General features: G+C 48.8%; 1 protein-coding gene across 1 annotated transcript in view; it reads left to right on the top strand.

Annotated features, from left to right (window-relative positions):
• Positions 1-1699: 1699 nt before the first annotated feature.
• The window catches only part of LOC111851408 (guanine nucleotide-binding protein G(olf) subunit alpha), a 74347-nt gene continuing 57729 nt past the window's right edge, over positions 1700-18317 (top strand). Inside the window, exon 1 of the mRNA XM_023826318.2 lies at positions 1700-2399. Within this exon, the coding sequence (XP_023682086.1) occupies positions 1937-2399 (463 nt within the window). The 5' untranslated portion in view covers positions 1700-1936. The remainder of the gene's footprint in view (positions 2400-18317) is intronic.

Raw genomic sequence — 18317 nt, 5'->3', positions numbered from 1 at the left:
ATGTCATCAATGACACAATGCAGAGGACGACCACCACAGTACACAGCATCCGGCATCAAGTTTGACTCTGACATGCGTGAACAACCACGTGTCTACAGCACTGTTGAAGAGCTGTTTTACTTTTCCCAATTATAAAAAATGTCTTCCTAAGCTCTGTGTCGATCCTCTGGATCCCCAAATCACTGCTCTCAGCTCATCACGCCAGTACATGGCTCTGCATTCCCACACCAGCATGTTGGATAGGACACCTTCACTCCACCGCAGATCTGTATCGCTTAAAATAGAAATCTCCCAGCAGCGCCCAGCTGTAAGAAGCGGTGTGGGCCTTCTGCCACACAGAAACCATGCAGATCTGGAAACATTAGACTTATAACGCTTACTGTATAACATATAAGTATGAAACTGCTCACGTGACAAGTAAAAAATTAGCTAGCGCCGAAAGTTATCGCAATCTGCTCGCCATGTAGCGTGCAGTTCAACGGACACGTTGCAAAAGTCCGTGTCGTTCAGGGATAAAAATAAGTTTATCTTGCACTTCTATGGGAGTGAAGCCTGGGCTCGGCCTTTTTCCGGGGGAGGGGCAGTTCTTGGAATTAAGAGCCCAATGGTGATATGATTGCTCGTAATCGTAATGACATGCGATTCGAGTTGGCGACATATAGACCTACAGACAAATGTACAGTGACTTATCAGCATCAGATAAACAATCTGAGATTTTATAGGGATTAAACTCAATTCAAAGAAACGGGACAGATGTCCCGTGCTGTAAGGATAGCCGTGAAGAATAGCACAACTTGTTTCCACAAAGTACAGAATAATACAGTACAGAATGAACAACGATCATTAGTGTTTACCTATACAGTATATTTCATTTTGTTAATCTTATTTGCCATTAAGCGTATTACTTATCATTTGGAAAATCTAGCTTTTTGTTAGCGGTGGGGAATATTACGGCGCATTCAGAGTTATTTGGCAAAATGGGCCAAATGATTTGTCTACAATAATTGACAAGGAAAATGTTTATATCTGTATATATCTGTTTTTGTCTGTATATTAATATTCGATTAGTATCTGGTGTTGATAAATAAACGTTACCAAGACGGAAACCTCCCCCAAAACAGCCCAGCCAACCAATATGCAGTTCGTTCTCACAGATGGGCATTTATTGATCTGCAACTACGCCAGGGTTTTACAGTACATCCGAATAATTAAAGCCGAAATAATTCCGCCTGAAATTTTATTATGCTGCGGCAAATTAAAGATTAGTACAGATTTAATTAATACTAGATATTTATTCTGAAATGTAGTGCTTTTTGTTTATGCACGGGAAGGTATACTGTTCTATATGAATGACGATGGGCCGCGGGTTTTTTAGATATTAGATGGTTATTTTATCGGATAGTGTTTTTGGTTTAATATCATGCCTTATTTCTACTATAATTGTCCCCAACGAATTTCTTTAGTCTTCGAATGATTGCGGGCATTTCATTGGATATGTACAGTACATTTTTAGTGGTCGTGCTTCTGGTTTATTTACGGTAAGGTGTATTTCCACTATTATTGTCCGCAGCGAGTTTCCTCTGTCTTCAAAAGGTTGTGGGCCGCGTTTATTATAGAAAGACGGTGTTTTTTTTGAGTCGTGCTTTTGGGTCACTTACGGTAAGGTGAAGCGGCCGTGTCCACTGAGCGATCAGGTGATCTGGCAGCGAAGAGCGGAACAGGCGCTGACTAACCGAGGCGGACGCAAGATGGCATGTGGCGAATGCGGGGACGCGGTCTGCTCACCTTCCCAGGCCACGTTTGGATTTAAATTTTACCTTTGGAGCTACGCTGTGATGATGACGCGCTGAACCCCGTGCGAAGATAGTGTATATTTAGGTTTTTATTTTATTTTATTTTAAATTTACATAAATATAACAACAAGAACAGTGTAAACATGGGGCTGTGCTACAGCCTGCGCCCGCGTCTCTTTGGAGAGCTCAGCGGCTCCATCTCCAATGCGGCTTCGGACTCCGAGCAGCCGACCGACTCGGCAGCGCCGCTCCGCGCAGGTGGCTTGAGCCACGAGGACGCGGGGGGATACGGCGAGACCGAGCGGTTCCGCGACGGCCAGATACGCCGAGGGGACGCTGCCAAGCCTTCAGCCGGGGAGCCCCGCCGCGGAGACCCGGCCACGGACGGCGTGCTGATCCAGAACGGGGGCGGAGGGGGAGGTAAGGCTGCGGGGACGGAGCACAACCGGCGGCTACAGCTGCTGCAGAAGCAGAAAAACTGGGAGAGACTGCTGACCGAGGAGAAGGAGACAGAGAGGGAGGCGAAGAAAGTCAGCAAGAACATTGACAGGGTTCTCAAGGAGCTGAAGCGGGAGTACAAACAGACTCACCGGCTGCTTTTGCTAGGTAGGTGTGAGCATCTGCGCCGCCCATTAATGCATGTGTCCCGCTGCCCCTTAATCCATGTGTCCCGCAGTCCTTTAATGCATGTGTCCCACCTCTCCTTAATGCATGTGTCCCGCAGTCCTTTAATGCATGTCCTCCCACCCCTTCATGCATGTGTCCCGCCACCCCTTAATGCATGTGTCCCGCAGTCCTTTAATGCATGTGTCCCGCCACCCCTTCATGCATGTGTCCCGCCGCCCCTTCATGCATGTGTCCCTCCGCCCCTTAATGCATGTGTCCCAGCGCCCCTTAATGCATGTGTCCCTCCGCCCCTTAATGCATGTGTCCCAGCGCCCCTTAATGCATGTGTCCCTCCGCCCCTTAATGCATGTGTCCCAGCACCCCTTAATGCATGTGTCCCAGCGCCCCTTAATGCATGTGTCCCACCGTCCTTAATTGCTGATCCACCCTTGTGCGATGCGCGCACATTATTCCCCCATGAGGTTTATTCAGTCGTAGGCAGTGCATTCGGAAGTCAGGTCCGCTTTAACTACGGAGAGAGCGTGACGCTCACCACGGTTCCGACCTGCATTACCCTGGAAATAAGAAGCCGAGACAGTAGCTTGGACGTCCCACTGCCTCGCCTGCAGACAGCCACAGCGCTGAGCTGTCTCCGGCATTTCTGCATCGTTTGCAGCTCTCTCTCTACTTTGACGCTTATTTGTCTCTCTTTGTGTGCGTGTTATTTGTGCAGAGTAATAAAGTATTTTTTGGCAGTTTAAATCATTTAGGGATCTTATGGTCTCAGATGATCTAATACTGTAGCAAGGAGTCGGAGTTTCCCTGCTGACTTGGTGTATGCGATAACCTCTGTAGGATCTCCCTGGTAAGGATGCCCCCCACCCTCTCCCGCTCGAATGCTGCCTCTCCGGTCCGGGACAGACGCGGCGGCCGGTTCCTTTTGTCTCTCACCGATTCCCGGCCATGAGTCACTGAGCAGCGTCCTCCGCTCGCCGTCGCTGCATTTCAGTTTTTCCGTGCATTATATATTCATGTTATCTGGCCTGTCGCTGCGGCTCGCCTTTTGACTGCTGAATGCCTTTCAGACTGTAAGAGAGTCAGCTGGGAGCCGCACGCGCTGCATTTCAGCCGGCTGTGGTAGAACCACCCACCGCGTTGTCGCTCGGCCTGCCGTCACTGTCCCACTGAGGCCCAGCGTCCCCGTGGAGTTGGGCCAAGCCGTTCCGGGGTCTGTCTGGGCCTAATTACGAGTCACCTGGGAGCCCAAAGGCACATTATCACAGTGCTAAATTGATTGTCTTTCCAAAGTTCTGCCTGCAGGCTTCCACCTTGTTCTGTCGGTAGATGGACTTTGGTACTCAGTAAATTGACTTTACTACTGTTTTGCTGCTGAACTTTATTGCCTCAAATTAATATGCAAGAATCTTGCTGTGCGTGACTTTGCAAATAAGTTTGTGCTCGTGTTCTCTTTGGCCGTCTCCTGATAGCACTTCGATGTGCATAAATCCCTGGTGCTGTGACAGGGCAAACAAGTGGAAATGAGTGTCCTTAACAGACAGAATAGTCGTACTCTGATGTTAATCTCTGTCTCGTGCGCGTGGCTAGTGGCAGAAATTCACTCTTGACGGACATGCAGTGTTTTTTTGCTCTCCTGCCTCTTCTAATGTAAAGTACATCATACTGTTCTGGTTATAATGTTGCTGTTACTGGAGGCCTGCTTTGCCAAACCTTTATCAAAAATGCATGGATTGACAAGTTGGATGTATTTGGAGGTGGCTTGTTGAAATATTGATGGCTGAATATCCTGGCACTAGCATCTTAAATAGCGCTGATCTCTCTGCCTGCTGGCCATGGACGGCTCATTATGCACAGACGCTGCCGTGGACTCGATACGCTGTTAGCATGTTAGCATGTGTGCTGCTTTCAGGGAGGCTGTCTGTCCTTTGCCAGCTCTGTGCTCATCAGTTAGATGCTGAACTTCCCTCTGGGATGGTACCCAGCACGGTTTTGATGGGTGGTGACCATTGGGTTGGAAAAGAGAACTTAATGCAAGTAGTAATGTGAAGGCAAAGGGACGTTGTGTGGGGCGGGGGGGGGGGGGGGGGGGGGGCTTCCCTGGTTGGGTGTTCCTTTCATGGCCTCTTGGGGGGCCTTCCCTGGGGAGGGGGCCCTTCCCTGGCTGGGGGTTCCTTTCATGGTCTCTTGGGGGGCCTTCCCTGGGGAGGGGGCCCTTCCCTGGTTGGGGGTTCCTTTCATGGCTTCTTGGGGGGGCCCTTCCCTGGGGAGGGGGCCCTTCCCTGGTTGGGTGTTCCTTTCATGGCCTCTTGGGGGGCCCATCCCTGGGGAGGGGGCCCTTCCCTGGTTGGGTGTTCCTTTCATGGCCTCTTGGGGGGCCCTTCCCTGGGTGGGGGGCCCTTCCCTGGTTGGGTGTTCCTTTCATGGTTTCTTGGGGGGCCCTTCCCTGGGTGGGGGGCCCTTCCCTGGTTGAGTGTTCCTTTCATGGCCTCGGGGCCCCTACTGCGTTATGTTTAGGGCCATCAGCCCCTGTCAGGATAGTCACAGAGTCTATAAAGCTGCCCTTTAATCCTGTGCTGCTGGTGATTGCTAATGAAAGCAGCATCCTTTCATTAAGTCAGGTGGCTCAGAGGTTTCCGTGCGGTGTGATGTGGCCTGGGGTTGTCAGTGACAGAGACGGTGACAGAGTCTCCAGCTGTCGGTCTTACTGTGCCCTTTGGCTCACGCATATGTCTGCTTTGATGTGTCATTGTGACGCTTTGTGAGGTCCTGCTTTCTCTCTTTCCCGCTGTCAGATTGAGGTATAGTCAGTTATCTATGGGTATCTTCAGTCAACTCGCTGAGCTGTGTGCTGAGAGCAGAGAGCTGTGATGAGAGCAACGGGCTGTGCACTGTGAGCTGTGCTGAGCTGTGTGCTTTGAGATATGAGCTCAGGGCTATGGTGAGCTGTACGCTGAGAGCAATGAGCTGTACACTGTGAGCTGTGCTGAGCTATGAGCTGTGATGAACTGTGTGCTTTGAGCAATGAGCTGTACACTGTGAGCTGTGCTGAGCTATGAGCTGTGCTGAACTGTGTGCTATGAGCTGTGCTGAGCTGTAAACTGTGCTGAACTGTGTGCTTTGAGCTATGAGCTGTGCACTGTGAGCTGTGCGCTTTGGGCTTATGCCTTGGCTGCTCTCGTCTTCTCTATTCATGTCCGTCTGTTGCTTGGACTCCCTTATGCTGGCTCTCCGTCTTGTTCCCTTGCCTCCCGACCCCGGCGTGTCCCCGTAACACCTTTGCCCGTCGGAGCAGCACAGCACTGACTGCCACTGTATGTCTGGGGGGCCTTATGTTACTCTGGGAATCTGCTCCATATAGGAAATTTGACACTTTATCGTCAGCTAGTCGGCCCTGTGCTCAGTCACTCTGTTTGCTTTGCTCCGCAATGGTTGCTGGTTATATTATTAAAGGAAATTTGTATCACGTTTTTTTTTTTTTTTTTTTACCTGTAGCTGGATTGGTTGCATACTGGCTGTGGTGACATGCAGTCTTTTAGCTGCCGGACGTCCATTGGGACGAAGAGTGAGAGTGTCACTCCCCCCACCCCGATGCTCGGGGCCCCCAGCTGGGCTCTAACTTGTCTGTGCTCTGTGCCATAGTCAGCTTCCATTTTCCAGTGTGAAAGTCCCTTATCTCGGGTCGATAATGGCTGCTCGCACTACAGTGTCGTTCACAAAAGTGGGACGGGTCCACAGATGGCAGTAACTGGGAAACCTTCGAGCCGCTGCACTGCGGCGGGGATTCTCGCATGTGTGCGTGCATGCATGCATACGCGTTGCGTGCAGGTGTGCAGCATTCAGGCCGGCTGTCTGTGAGCAGGACTTCACTGAGGGAGGCCTGCGTGTTGCGTGCAGGTATGCAGCCTTCAGGCCGGCTGTCTGTGAGCAGGACTTCACTGAGGGAGGCCTGCGTGTTGCGTGCAGGTATGCAGCCTTCAGGCCGGCTGTCTGTGAGCAGGACTTCACTGAGGGAGGCCTGCGTGTTGCGTGCAGGTATGCAGCCTTCAGGCCGGCTGTCTGTGAGCAGGACTTCACTGAGGGAGGCCTGCGTGTTGCGTGCAGGTATGCAGCCTTCAGGCCGGCTGTCTGTGAGCAGGACTTCACTGAGGGAGGCCTGCGTGTTGCGTGCAGGTGTGCAGCCTTCAGGCCGGCTGTCTGTGAGCAGGACTTCACTGAGGGAGGCCTGCGTGTTGCGTGCAGGTATGCAGCCTTCAGGCCGGCTGTCTGTGAGCAGGACTTCACTGAGGGAGGCCTGCGTGTTGCGTGCAGGTATGCAGCCTTCAGGCCGGCTGTCTGTGAGCAGGACTTCACTGAGGGAGGCCTGCGTGTTGCGTGCAGGTATGCAGCCTTCAGGCCGGCTGTCTGTGAGCAGGACTTCACTGAGGGAGGCCTGCGTGTTGCGTGCAGGTATGCAGCCTTCAGGCCGGCTGTCTGTGAGCAGGACTTCACTGAGGGAGGCCTGCGTGTTGCGTGCAGGTATGCAGCCTTCAGGCCGGCTGTCTGTGAGCAGGACTTCACTGAGGGAGGCCTGCGTGTTGCGTGCAGGTATGCAGCCTTCAGGCCGGCTGTCTGTGAGCAGGACTTCACTGAGGGAGAGCAGGATATTTTTAACCTAAGCAAAGATTAAATCTGGGTCAGGGAATTTTGAGAATTTTCAGACCATCGCCCAGGTTCAGACCATCGCTCAGGTTCAGACCATCACCCTGGATCCTGTTGAGTCTGTGACAGTGGAACGCTGCCCCCCACTGGCAGCTTTTGGGAAATCCCCGCTCTCCCCATCCTTGGCCATGAAAGGTCTCATCCTGTCTGAAGGAACATGATGATGATGATGATGATTTTGATGTTGATGTTATAACCGTTAACCACAGTAGCAGCAGCAGTAGCAGTAATGGTCACAGGAACAAAAAACTATTCATTAGGACTGTGTTGATAAGTAGCGGGATGTGCTGGCTTGTAGGTTAACGCCAACATATCACGCCTCCAGGGCTGTGTGTTCGATCCCTGCCCCCTGCTCTGTGTGTGTGCAGTTGGCGCAGTCTCCCTGTGCCTCTGTAGGTTTCCCCCTGCAGTCCGGAAATGCGCACTGAGGTGAAGCGCTGTCCCTGAGCTCAGCCTGTAGCATGTGACTTGTGGCCGCATGCCCAGTGCATCCTGGGATGGGCTCCCCTGCTGCTCCCCGCCCCTTCTCTTGTGCTGCATAAGCTGATGGATGGATGGACTGACTGACCAACTAAATTTACTTACTTTGTCAGGCTTCAGAGTGGAGTGCAGATGAGGCGTTAAACAGTGAGCAGGTTGCTCTGGTCAGAGGGGCACTTACTCCACCGCAATCCCCGGGGCTTTTCCGCACACCGGGATCTGCTTACTCCCCACGGTCCCCGGGGCCTTAACGCACACCGGGACCTGCTTACTCCCCTCGGTCCCCGGGGCTTTTCCGCACACCGGGATCTGCTTACTCCCCACGATCCCCGGGGCCTTAACGCACACCGGGATCTGCTTACTCCCCTCGGTCCCCGGGGCCTTTCCTCACGCCGGGATCTGCTTACTCCCCACGGTCCCCGGGGCCTTTCCTCACGCCGGGATCTGCTTACTCCCCTCGGTCCCCGGGGCCTTTCCTCATGCCGGGATCTGCTTACTCCCCACGATCCCCGGGGCCTTAACGCACACCGGGATCTGCTTACTCCCCTCGGTCCCCGGGGCCTTAACGCACACCGGGATCTGCTTACTCCCCTCGGTCCCCGGGGCCTTTCCTCACGCCGGGATCTGCTTACTCCCCACAGTCCCCGGGGCTTTCCTCAAACCGGGATCTGCTTACTCCCCACGGTCCCAGGGGCCTTTCCTCAAGCCGGGATCTGCTTACTCCGCACGGTCCCCAGGGCCTTTCCTCATACCGGGATCTGCTTACTCCCCTCGGTCCCCGGGGCCTTTCCACACGCCGGGATCTGCTTACTCCCTACGATCCCCGGGGCCTTTCCTCACGCCGGGATCTGCTTACTCCCCTCGGTCCCCGGGGCCTTTCCTCACGCCGGGATCTGCTTACTCCCCACGGTCCCCGGGGCCTTTCCTCACGCCGGGATCTGCTTACTCGCCACGGTCCCAGGGCCTTTCCTCACACCAGGATCTGCTTACTCCGCACGGTCCCCGGGGCCTTTCCTCAAGCCGGGATCTGCTTACTCCACACGATCCCTGGGGCCTTTCCTCACACCAGGATCTGCTTACTCCGCACGGTCCCCGGGGCTTTCCTCATGCCGGGATCTGCTTACTCCCCACGGTCCCAGGGCCTTTCCTCACGCCAGGATCTGCTTACTCCGGTCATTCCATGTCAAATCATCACACTTTCGGACTTCATTGTCACGGATTTTAACGAACCTTGGCATGCTGATTTGGACACATGAGTAACTCAAGAAACTGAAAATGGGCGTGTTTTGGATCAATATTAAGGGAGATTTAAGTGAACAAGTTTTAACGTTTTTTTACTATGACTTTGACTGTCTATATTTACCTTAATATAAGCTGCACAGAAATGGTCCTCATATTCTGTTTTAAAGCTATTTTCCAGCTCTATACATTGAACAAATAATCCCCATATGAATAATTAAGTAATAACTGATTAAAATATTCAACATCCAATAACAAAAAACCTATATTTCAAAATTGATCAATTTTTTACTAAAGCTAGATCATAATGTCATGAAAGACATTTGGTCTTTGGGTTTTGAGTTATTGCTGAGATATCATTACTTATCTGAAGTGTGTATGAAAACCACAAATCCTTACAATGCTGTTAGCAGTCGCAGAATAGCAGTTAGTGATCAATGCATGGTACAGGGTTATTATTTTTCATGACAGCTACAACTATTGCCAGAACTAGCTGTGGAGATATAATTTAAATTAAAACATTTTAAATTACTATTAAAATGAATAAAAAGACAATATTGCCAAAGTAAACTAGAAAAAAAAATTAATGATATAATCAGAATAGTTTATTTTCCTCTTTAGTTTATACCTTTGACTAGACACTGGCCTACTAAGAAGGGCCTTCATTTGTCAAAAACCTGAAAAACTAACAAAAATAAACAAACTACATAGGTTTTTATGCTACTAGGTAGGATTGGGTACCTATATAACCGGTATGTACAGGACCGAAACAGAACGCGAATTTCGGTGCCTCATTTCGGTGCCACTTAGATGCCTGAACTGTCGATTGAAATATTTGTTCTCTGGGGCTATGATGACACAGATGTAATAATCATCAGATTCATCAACACACACGTGACATCATCAGGAAATGAGACCATCCGAGATGCGCGTGAATGCAGCAACTAATGTTACACTTGCTCTGACGGCAGCAGGTGGTCTACCGCTATCTTAGCTTGCTAAATTAAACAACTTTCGTTAAAATGCCTAAAACTAAACGGTCGAAAGTATGCCTATATTTCACAAGAAAGGATTCTGACATCGCGACGTGCAGCAAATGTTTTACAGCAGTTGCGTGTAAAGGGGGAAACACGTCAAATCTAATGAAACATTTGAGGGCACACGGAATAAACTTAAAAGCAGAGGGATGCACCGTGTTTCACAGCTTGCGGACAACAGCTGGCACGATCGGTGTGGAAGCGGTTTAGTAATTGTAGTTAGGTTAGGTGGCTTATGTTTTGTTGTTGTTGTTTTTCGTATTTACTGATATATTCATATATACTTTAAACTTTTAATATATTGTTCAATTTTAAGCATTCAATTTTTTGTTCAATAAAAATGTATTCTTTTGTCATCCACCATCATTTTGTGGCTTTTGTAAAGTATTGGTTCAGGCATCGTTTTGGCACTGGTACTGTTTTAAAAGTATCGATTTGGCACCGGTATCGAAAAAACCCCAAACGATACCCAACCCTACTACTAGGGCAAGGAAAGCATTTCAACATTGGTGTAATAATGCATAAGTTACAAGCAGTACTGTTTAACGGGAAGGTGGGAGTGTAATAATATAAACAATTGCTATACTCTCAATTTATAGTCCATCAGAGCCTTTGATGCAGCTATTGTGTCTTTGCTTGAAATTGTGTATGTCCTCCCTGTTGCTGTCACAGGTTCAACTACTAAAAGCACATCCTGATGATCCATAACAAGTCTATCAGGATGGCATGGGAATGAATAGGATGGAGATGGTCCATAAGGATGTAAAAAGTTCAGTCTCAACTCTCCAGCGCTGGGCATAGTTTCTTCAACACATCCTAGCCACCAATTATCATCATATGCAGCCACATCATAACCTTTGATGCTTGCAGTCGAGTGATTCCCTAAGTGTTTACTTACACTGCACCGATTTGCACACCTCACTCACCTCTGATGAATGCAGGGCATTTATTAGCCATATTTACCAGCCATGTGGGCCTTTTCAGTAGTATGGCCAGTACAGGTGTCTGCAATGACATTAATGAAGCTTTCCTTATGTTTCAGTGTAGCAGATTTGTAACCCTTATTAATGTTAATAATTACACTGTGCTTGTTATACTATTTCATGTCAGTTTGGCTGCCATTAAAAAGGCCCATTAGTGATATGAAACCATGTGACGCTACCTTTACGTCAAGATATCTCAGCAACACCTTAAAAACCAGAGACCAAATTTTCTGGAGATGTTCAAGACATTATGATCTAGCTTTAGTAAAAAATTGATCAATTTTGAAATATAGGTTTTTTTGTAATTGAATTTTGAACATTTTAATCCGTTATTGCTTAGTAATTAATCATATGGTGATTATCTGTTCAAACTACAGAGCTGGACAATAGCTTTAAAACAGAGTATGAGGACCACTTCTGTGCAGCTTACAAAAAGGTAAATATAGCCAGTAAAAATCATAGCAGCCCCCCCAAAAAAAGTAAAAATTTTGTTCACTTAAATCTCCCTCAATATTGATCCAAGACACACTCAATTTCAGTTTCATGAGTTACTCATGTGACCAAATCAGCATGCCAAGGTTCGTTAAAATCCGTCACAATGAAGTCCGAAAGTATAATGATTTTACATGGAATAACCCTTACCCCCCCGGTCCCTTTCTGTACACCGGGATCTGCTTACTCGCCATGGTCACCAAGGCATTTCTGCACACCGGGATCTGCTTGAGTCCTGGGGCCTCTCCATATGTTGGGATCTGCTTACTCGCCATGGTCACCAAGGCATTTCTGCACATCGGGATCTGCTTGATTCCTTGGGCCTCTCCATATGTCGGGATCTGCTTACTCGCCATGGTCACCAAGGCATTTCTGCACACCGGGATCTGCTTGAGTCCTGGGGCCTCTCCATATGTCGGGATCTGCTTACTCGCCATGGTCACCAAGGCATTTCTGCACACCGGGATCTGCTTGAGTCCTGGGGCCTCTCCATATGTCGGGATCTGCTTACTCCCTGCGCTCCCTGGTCCCAATTCGCACGCCGGGATCTGCTTGGTCCCTGGGGCCTTTCCACACTCCAGGATCTGCTTACTCCCATGGTCCCCGGGACCTTTCGCATGCTGGAATTGGCATCTTGTATCACACGTTCCATGTGAGGGTGCGGGGTCCCGGGTATGAGGGACAGACGAACTGGGGACTAACATGCTCTTCTCCACGTTCCATGTGAGGATGCGGGGTCCCGGGTATGAGGGACAGACGAACAGGGGACTAACATGCTCTTCTCCACGTTCCATGTGAGGGTGCGGGGTCCCGGGTATGAGGGACAGACGAACAGGGGACTAACATGCTCTTCTCCACGTTCCATGTGAGGGTGCGGGGTCCCGGGTGTGGGGGTTGGGCCGACACAGGGAAGCGAGGTTGGAGAGGCCCTATTGATCGTCATCCTCTTGTTTCCATTTTTAGCTTCCACTACTTCCTGTTTACAAAGCAGCCGCTTCCTTCCTGCCTGGCTCAGTATGATGTGCCGTTCTGCGGCATGCATGTGAAGCTGCGTGTCGCTCCTCCGTTGCTGTCTGCTTCCTGGTCCATGCTGCACGGGGAGGGGGGGGCGGGGGCTCCTTCCGTCCTTTTTATGGCCGAGAGTGCTGGCAGAGCGCTGGTGAGACCTACCCTGGATTTATTCCTAGATGCAGACCAACGGGAGGGGCACAGCATCAGTCCCGCCCCCCTCCGGCGTTCTGGGGGGGACTGTTTCTCTTCTCTGTGTCAGTCCTGCTCTCAGGCTCGTGAGCTCTGTGCTTGCTGTCCTCCTCCACCAGCTTATCAATACCGTCATTTCCAAAGGCTCTTACCACGACATACTGACAAACATTGGCAAACCTGAGAGGCAGCCAAATTGCTGAACTCTTGCTTGTTTGCTTCAGCCCATGTGGATTCTGCTGTCTCTTTATATGGACCGGTACAAATGTCAAGTACCTCTGAGTTCCATCATGTTCACCTCTGTGCATTTTCCTGTAAGACCACCAGGGGGAGACACATCTTGGTTGCTAATTTTAGCATCAAATCCTTAAACCTGGCAGCAATTTTCAGTGGGAACAGTGGCTGTCTGTAAAGTAATGTCTACACCAACCTGCCATCATCTTTGGCATGTACTACACGTGTTCAGTTGCATTAATTTTAGTTCTTTGAAAATTTTATGGTTTCATGTAACACTGAGAAATTGAAGTTTTCTTAACTTATTATACAGTATGCAGTGATAAGGTTAATATGATGTGTTTGTGATTTTGTTGATTGGATATTCGATGTTAATGAAAGGTTAGGGGCCCTTGGGACTGTGCACTGCTGCGGTGTGTGGCCACAAGAGGGCGCCCTTCACTTGGTTGTTTTGACCTTGTCTTGCAGTCTGAGCAGACAGCAGTGAAAGCTGATGTACAGTTACAGTTGGAATGTACCGTACATGCGGCCACCTGCCCACCCTGCCACATTTACATGTGCGGCATCCGTGAGCCTCTCATCGGGCCTGTAGCGGAATATTTGCATCTGGTTTCCATGGCGTCCCACAGAGAATCCCTCCATTGTTCTGGGCTGGTGCTCGTGGGGATGGGTACTCATCGTGTTTTATAACTCGCCATAGCAGCTCCTAATTCCTCCTCTTCCTGACGGGCATTTTAGTTGCATCCGAGGGAAACACAAGTGATGCAAGCAGCGCCCCCCGTAGGGCTGGGCGATATGGCTGAAAAATCTTGATATTTTAAGTCACTGTATTGATATTCATTGTTATTTACATTTCTCTAAATTAATTCTGGTTTTAGTTATTCACATCGATGTTTCCCAACTGGATTCTGGAAAACATAAAACATGCTTCTCTGCTGAACATAGCAATATCACTTTTTAAAAAAAAACTCTTATTAGAAAGAATAAAAATTGACTAAATATCCAAGTGCCTGAAATATTTCACACATTTAACAATTAAGTTGTCTGTTTGCAGGTGTATGGTTTGAGTATGTTTTTATGTAAGACTCTGCACTGACACTGTGTTGCTGCTACTTTGGCCAGGTCTCCTTTGCAAAAGAGATCTGTGATCTCAGTGGGACAAACCTGGTTACATGAACGTTCAATAATAATAATAATAAAAAAAAAATGTTCCTCTGCGGAACTGTTTCACATGGAGAAAAAAAAAAGTTACAAATTGACTGAATATATACAGAACCCCAGAAGGGACAGGGAGGGGAAAAATTGAATGGTTGGAAAACTAAATTGTAAAAAAAAAAAATTCTTTGCGTTTTTATTATCTGACCTGTTTTTGACACTGTGTCGGTGGCAGGGCTTTGTGGGGGTGTCTATCACTACCCAAATCCTGATTCATGTCGCCTGCCTGATTTGCACCTTGCACGTTTGCATATGCACAGTATTTTCAGGCATGCGTACACAACATTACCGTTTCTGGTGCTGTGCATGCGTACACCATGTTACCTATTCTGGCGCTGCCCGTGCATACACTGCGTTACTGTTTCTGGCACTGCCAATGCATACACCACAGTATCGTTTCTGGTGCTGCCAGTGCACACACTGCGTTACTGTCTCTGGCACTGCCAATGCATACACCACAGTATCGTTTCTGGTGCTGCCAGTGCACACACTGCGTTACTGTCTCTGGCACTGCCAATGCATACACCACAGTATCGTTTCTGGTGCTGCCAGTGCACACACTGCGTTACTGTCTCTGGCACTGCCAATGCATACACCACAGTATCGTTTCTGGTGCTGCCAGTGCACACACTGCGTTACTGTCTCTGGCACTGCCAATGCATACACCACAGTATCGTTTCTGGTGCTGCCAGTGCACACACTGCGTTACTGTCTCTGGCACTGCCAATGCATACACCACAGTATCGTTTCTGGTACTGCCAGTGCACACACCGTATTACTGTTTCTGGCTCTACCCAAGTGCACACCGTGTTACTGTTTCGAGCACTACTCACATACACACTGCGTTACCGTCTCTGGTGCTGCCTGTGCACACACCGCGTTACAGCTTCTGCCGCTGCCCGAATGTCCAGCCCTAGCCCCCTGTGATGTGGCCAAGGCACGGGATGCATGGGATTGCACTGCATAACCCTAAACCAGTCATTTACCATGCTGGCATTTCAGACACACGGCTGTCGGTATTACTTAACAGTTCGGAGCATATCATTAATAGCAACCTTTCGTTAATGACACTTTATTATGTCCTGTTGCTGAACAACTTGTGTCCAGAAGTGTGGAGATGGAACCGTTTCAGGCGTGGCCTCCCTGCCGTCATCCTTGCTCGCAGTGATATGCAAACTGACCTCATGATTTCCATTTGGCTCTTTTTATAACTCTGCGGGTACAGAGGGCCCTTTCTGCCATCAGCTGGTTCCTCCTCTTTTTTAGCTTTGCTCTTTGTGTCCGCCCCGTCTAAATACTTCTGGCAGTAATATAGGGCTATTTATATCTTTCCAAACCATTCCATAAATATGAATTTTACTGAGACTTTGAATAAGAAACAAAGGATTATATAAAGTCTTTGAAAAGGTTTATGGTTTTATTTTATTGAATTTGTGAGAGGAGGAAGATAGTGATGGCCAAAGGTTTTGAGAATGACACATATTAATTTTTCACAAAGTTTGCTGCTTCAGTGTTTTGTAGATCTTTGTCAGATGTTTCTGTGGTATATTGAAGTATAATCACAAGCATTTCATAAGTGTCAAAGGCTTTTATTGACAATTACATTAAGTTTATGCAAATAGTCAATATTTGCAGTGCTGGCCCTTCTTTTTCAAGACCTCTGCAATTCGCTCTGGCGTGCTGTCAATCAACTTCTGGGCCAAATCCTGACTGATGGCAGCTCATTCTTGCATAATCAATGCTTGGAGTTTGTCAGAATTTGTGTGTTTTTGTTTGTCCGCCCGCCTCTTGAGGATTGACCACAAGTTCTAGGATTAAGGTTTGGGGAGTTTTGTTCCCTGAGCCACTTTTATCACTTTTGCCTTATGGCACGGTGCTCCATCATGCTGGAAAAGGCATCATTTGCCACCAAACTGTCCTTGGATGGTTGGGAGAAGTTTCTCTCTGAGGATGTTTTGGTACCATTCTTTATTCATGACTGTGTGAGTGAGCCCACTCCCTTGGCTGAGAAGCAGCCCCACACATGAATGGTCTCAGGATGCTTTACTGCTGGCATGACACAGGACTGATGGTAGCTCTCACCTTTTCTTCTCCAGACAATCGTTTTTCTGGATGCCCCAAACAATCAGAAAGGAGATTCATCAGAGAAAATGGCTTTACCCCAGTTCTCAGCAGTCCAATCCCTGTACCTTTTGCAGAATATCAGTCTGTCCCTGATGTTTTTCTTGGAGAGAAGTGGCTTCTTTGGTGCCTTTCTTGAAACCAGGCCATCCTCCAAAAGTCTTTGCCTCACTGTCCGTGCAAATACACTCACACCTGCCTGCTGCCATTCCTGAGGGAGCTCTGTACTGGTGGTGCCTCGATCCCGCAGCTGAATCAACTTTAGGAGACGGTCCTGGTGCTTGCTGGACTTTCTTGGGCGCCCTGAAGCCTCCTTCACAACAATCAAATCTCTCTCCTTGAAGTTCTTGATGATCCGATAAATGGTTGATTTAGGTGCAATCTTACTAGCAGCAATATCCTTGCCTGTGAAGCCCTTTTTGTGCAAAGCAGTGATGACTGCATGTGTTTCTGTGCAGGTAACCATGGTTAACAGAGGAAGAACAATGATTTCAAGCAACACCCTCCTTTTAAAGCATCCAGTCTGCTATTCTAACCCAATCAGCATGACAGAGTGATCACCAGCCTTGTCCTCGTCAACACTGTCACCTGTGTTACCGAGAGAATCACTGAAATGATGTCAGCTGGTCCTTTTGTGGCAGTGCTGAGATGCAGTGGAAATGGGCTTTTTGGGATTAAGTTTATTTTCATGGAAAAGAGGGACTTTGCAATTAATTGCAATTCATCTGATCACTCTACATAACATTCTGGAGTATATGCAAATTGCCATCATAAAAACTGAGGCAGCAGACTTTGTGAAAATCAATATTTGTGTAATTCTCAAAAATTTTGTCCACGGCTGTAATAGTGTGGATGTCAGAGATCAGGTCACCAAGACCTGCCCAGGGCTCGGCAGCATGGCCTGCCCAGGGGTCGGGAGCAAGGCCTGCCCAGGGGTCGGGAGCAAGGCCTGCCCAGGGGTCGGCAGCATGGCCTGCCCAGGGGTCGGCAGCAAGGCCTGCCCAGGGGTCGGCAGCAAGGCCTGCCCAGGGGTCGGCAGCATGGCCTGCCCAGGGGTCGGGAGCAAGGCCTGCCCAGGGGTCGGCAGCAAGGCCAGCCCAGGGGTCGGGAGCAAGGCCTGCCCAGGGGTCGGCAGCATGGCCTGCCCAGGGGTCGGGAGCAAGGCCTGCCCAGGGGTCGGCAGCATGGCCTGCCCAGGGGTCGGGAGCAAGGCCTGCCCAGGAGTCGGCAGGCCTAAGATTTAACTTTTTGCAGAAGGATGCGCCGTGCAGCGACTCCTTTAAAGAGGTGATATTGATGTAGATTCCCGGCCACTGTAGGTGCTGCAGGCTGGGTCCTTGTGGGCCTTGCGGTGCCAGAGGGTGGCACGGGGAAGACCCCCGCCGCAGAGGGACTGCCAGTGCTGCTTGTTTCGCCACTGTGTGGGAATCCTCCCGCTGCCGCCGAACGCAGGGGCTCCGTCCAAGACGTGCAGCTGTGTTGCAGTAAAGTGCAGCAAGTGAGTGGCGTACAGCTGAGTTGGTTAGTATCCAGCTGATGTTTCTGGGATGTGCAGGGCCTACTGAGCTGATGACTATTGATAAAGTTGAAATGCTGGGCAAGATGTACAGATTAAACTGATCTGATATCTAGATTTTTTAATAATACTGGCTGATACAGATATGTTAACCCATATATCATGCAATGAAATAAATGTGTATATAGAGCTGTCACGATTACTCGATTATTAAAAACCATCGATTAAAATTTTCCTTCTCGATTACTCGGCAATATAGAGGATCAGGTTCCAGATAAAGAGCAAAAAAAACCATCATTTGTGTAGACGCACTTCACATTAAAAGTGAATGGAAACGCAGTAGTCTTTCAGGATCGCAAATTAGAACTTAAATATCACCTCAGCACGACTGTAATGCAAATACATGTTAAAAGAAGACGTTCAGGTTTGACGGACTCGTAAGCCAGGTCAGCCGTAGATATGTAGATATGTGGCATTTAGCCTCGCCGAGTAGCCTAGCCTGGCTCTGGCATCATTCTCACTTAAATTATTTTGCTTCATTTGCTTTCTATGATTCCTGCATGTCAAAATAATCACTGCTAAAATGAAAGTTAGCTCGCCGTGTAGCCACATCATCTAACATAATACGGTACATAATAACCATTTAATGTTTTTTTTTTTTTGTGAATGTATTATTTGTTACAGC

Source organism: Paramormyrops kingsleyae, chromosome 4 (assembly GCF_048594095.1).
Source record: "Paramormyrops kingsleyae isolate MSU_618 chromosome 4, PKINGS_0.4, whole genome shotgun sequence".
Classification (NCBI taxonomy): domain Eukaryota; kingdom Metazoa; phylum Chordata; class Actinopteri; order Osteoglossiformes; family Mormyridae; genus Paramormyrops; species Paramormyrops kingsleyae.
The sequence above is the reverse complement of the archived record's forward strand: the minus strand, read 5'-3'. Positions and strand labels throughout refer to the sequence as shown.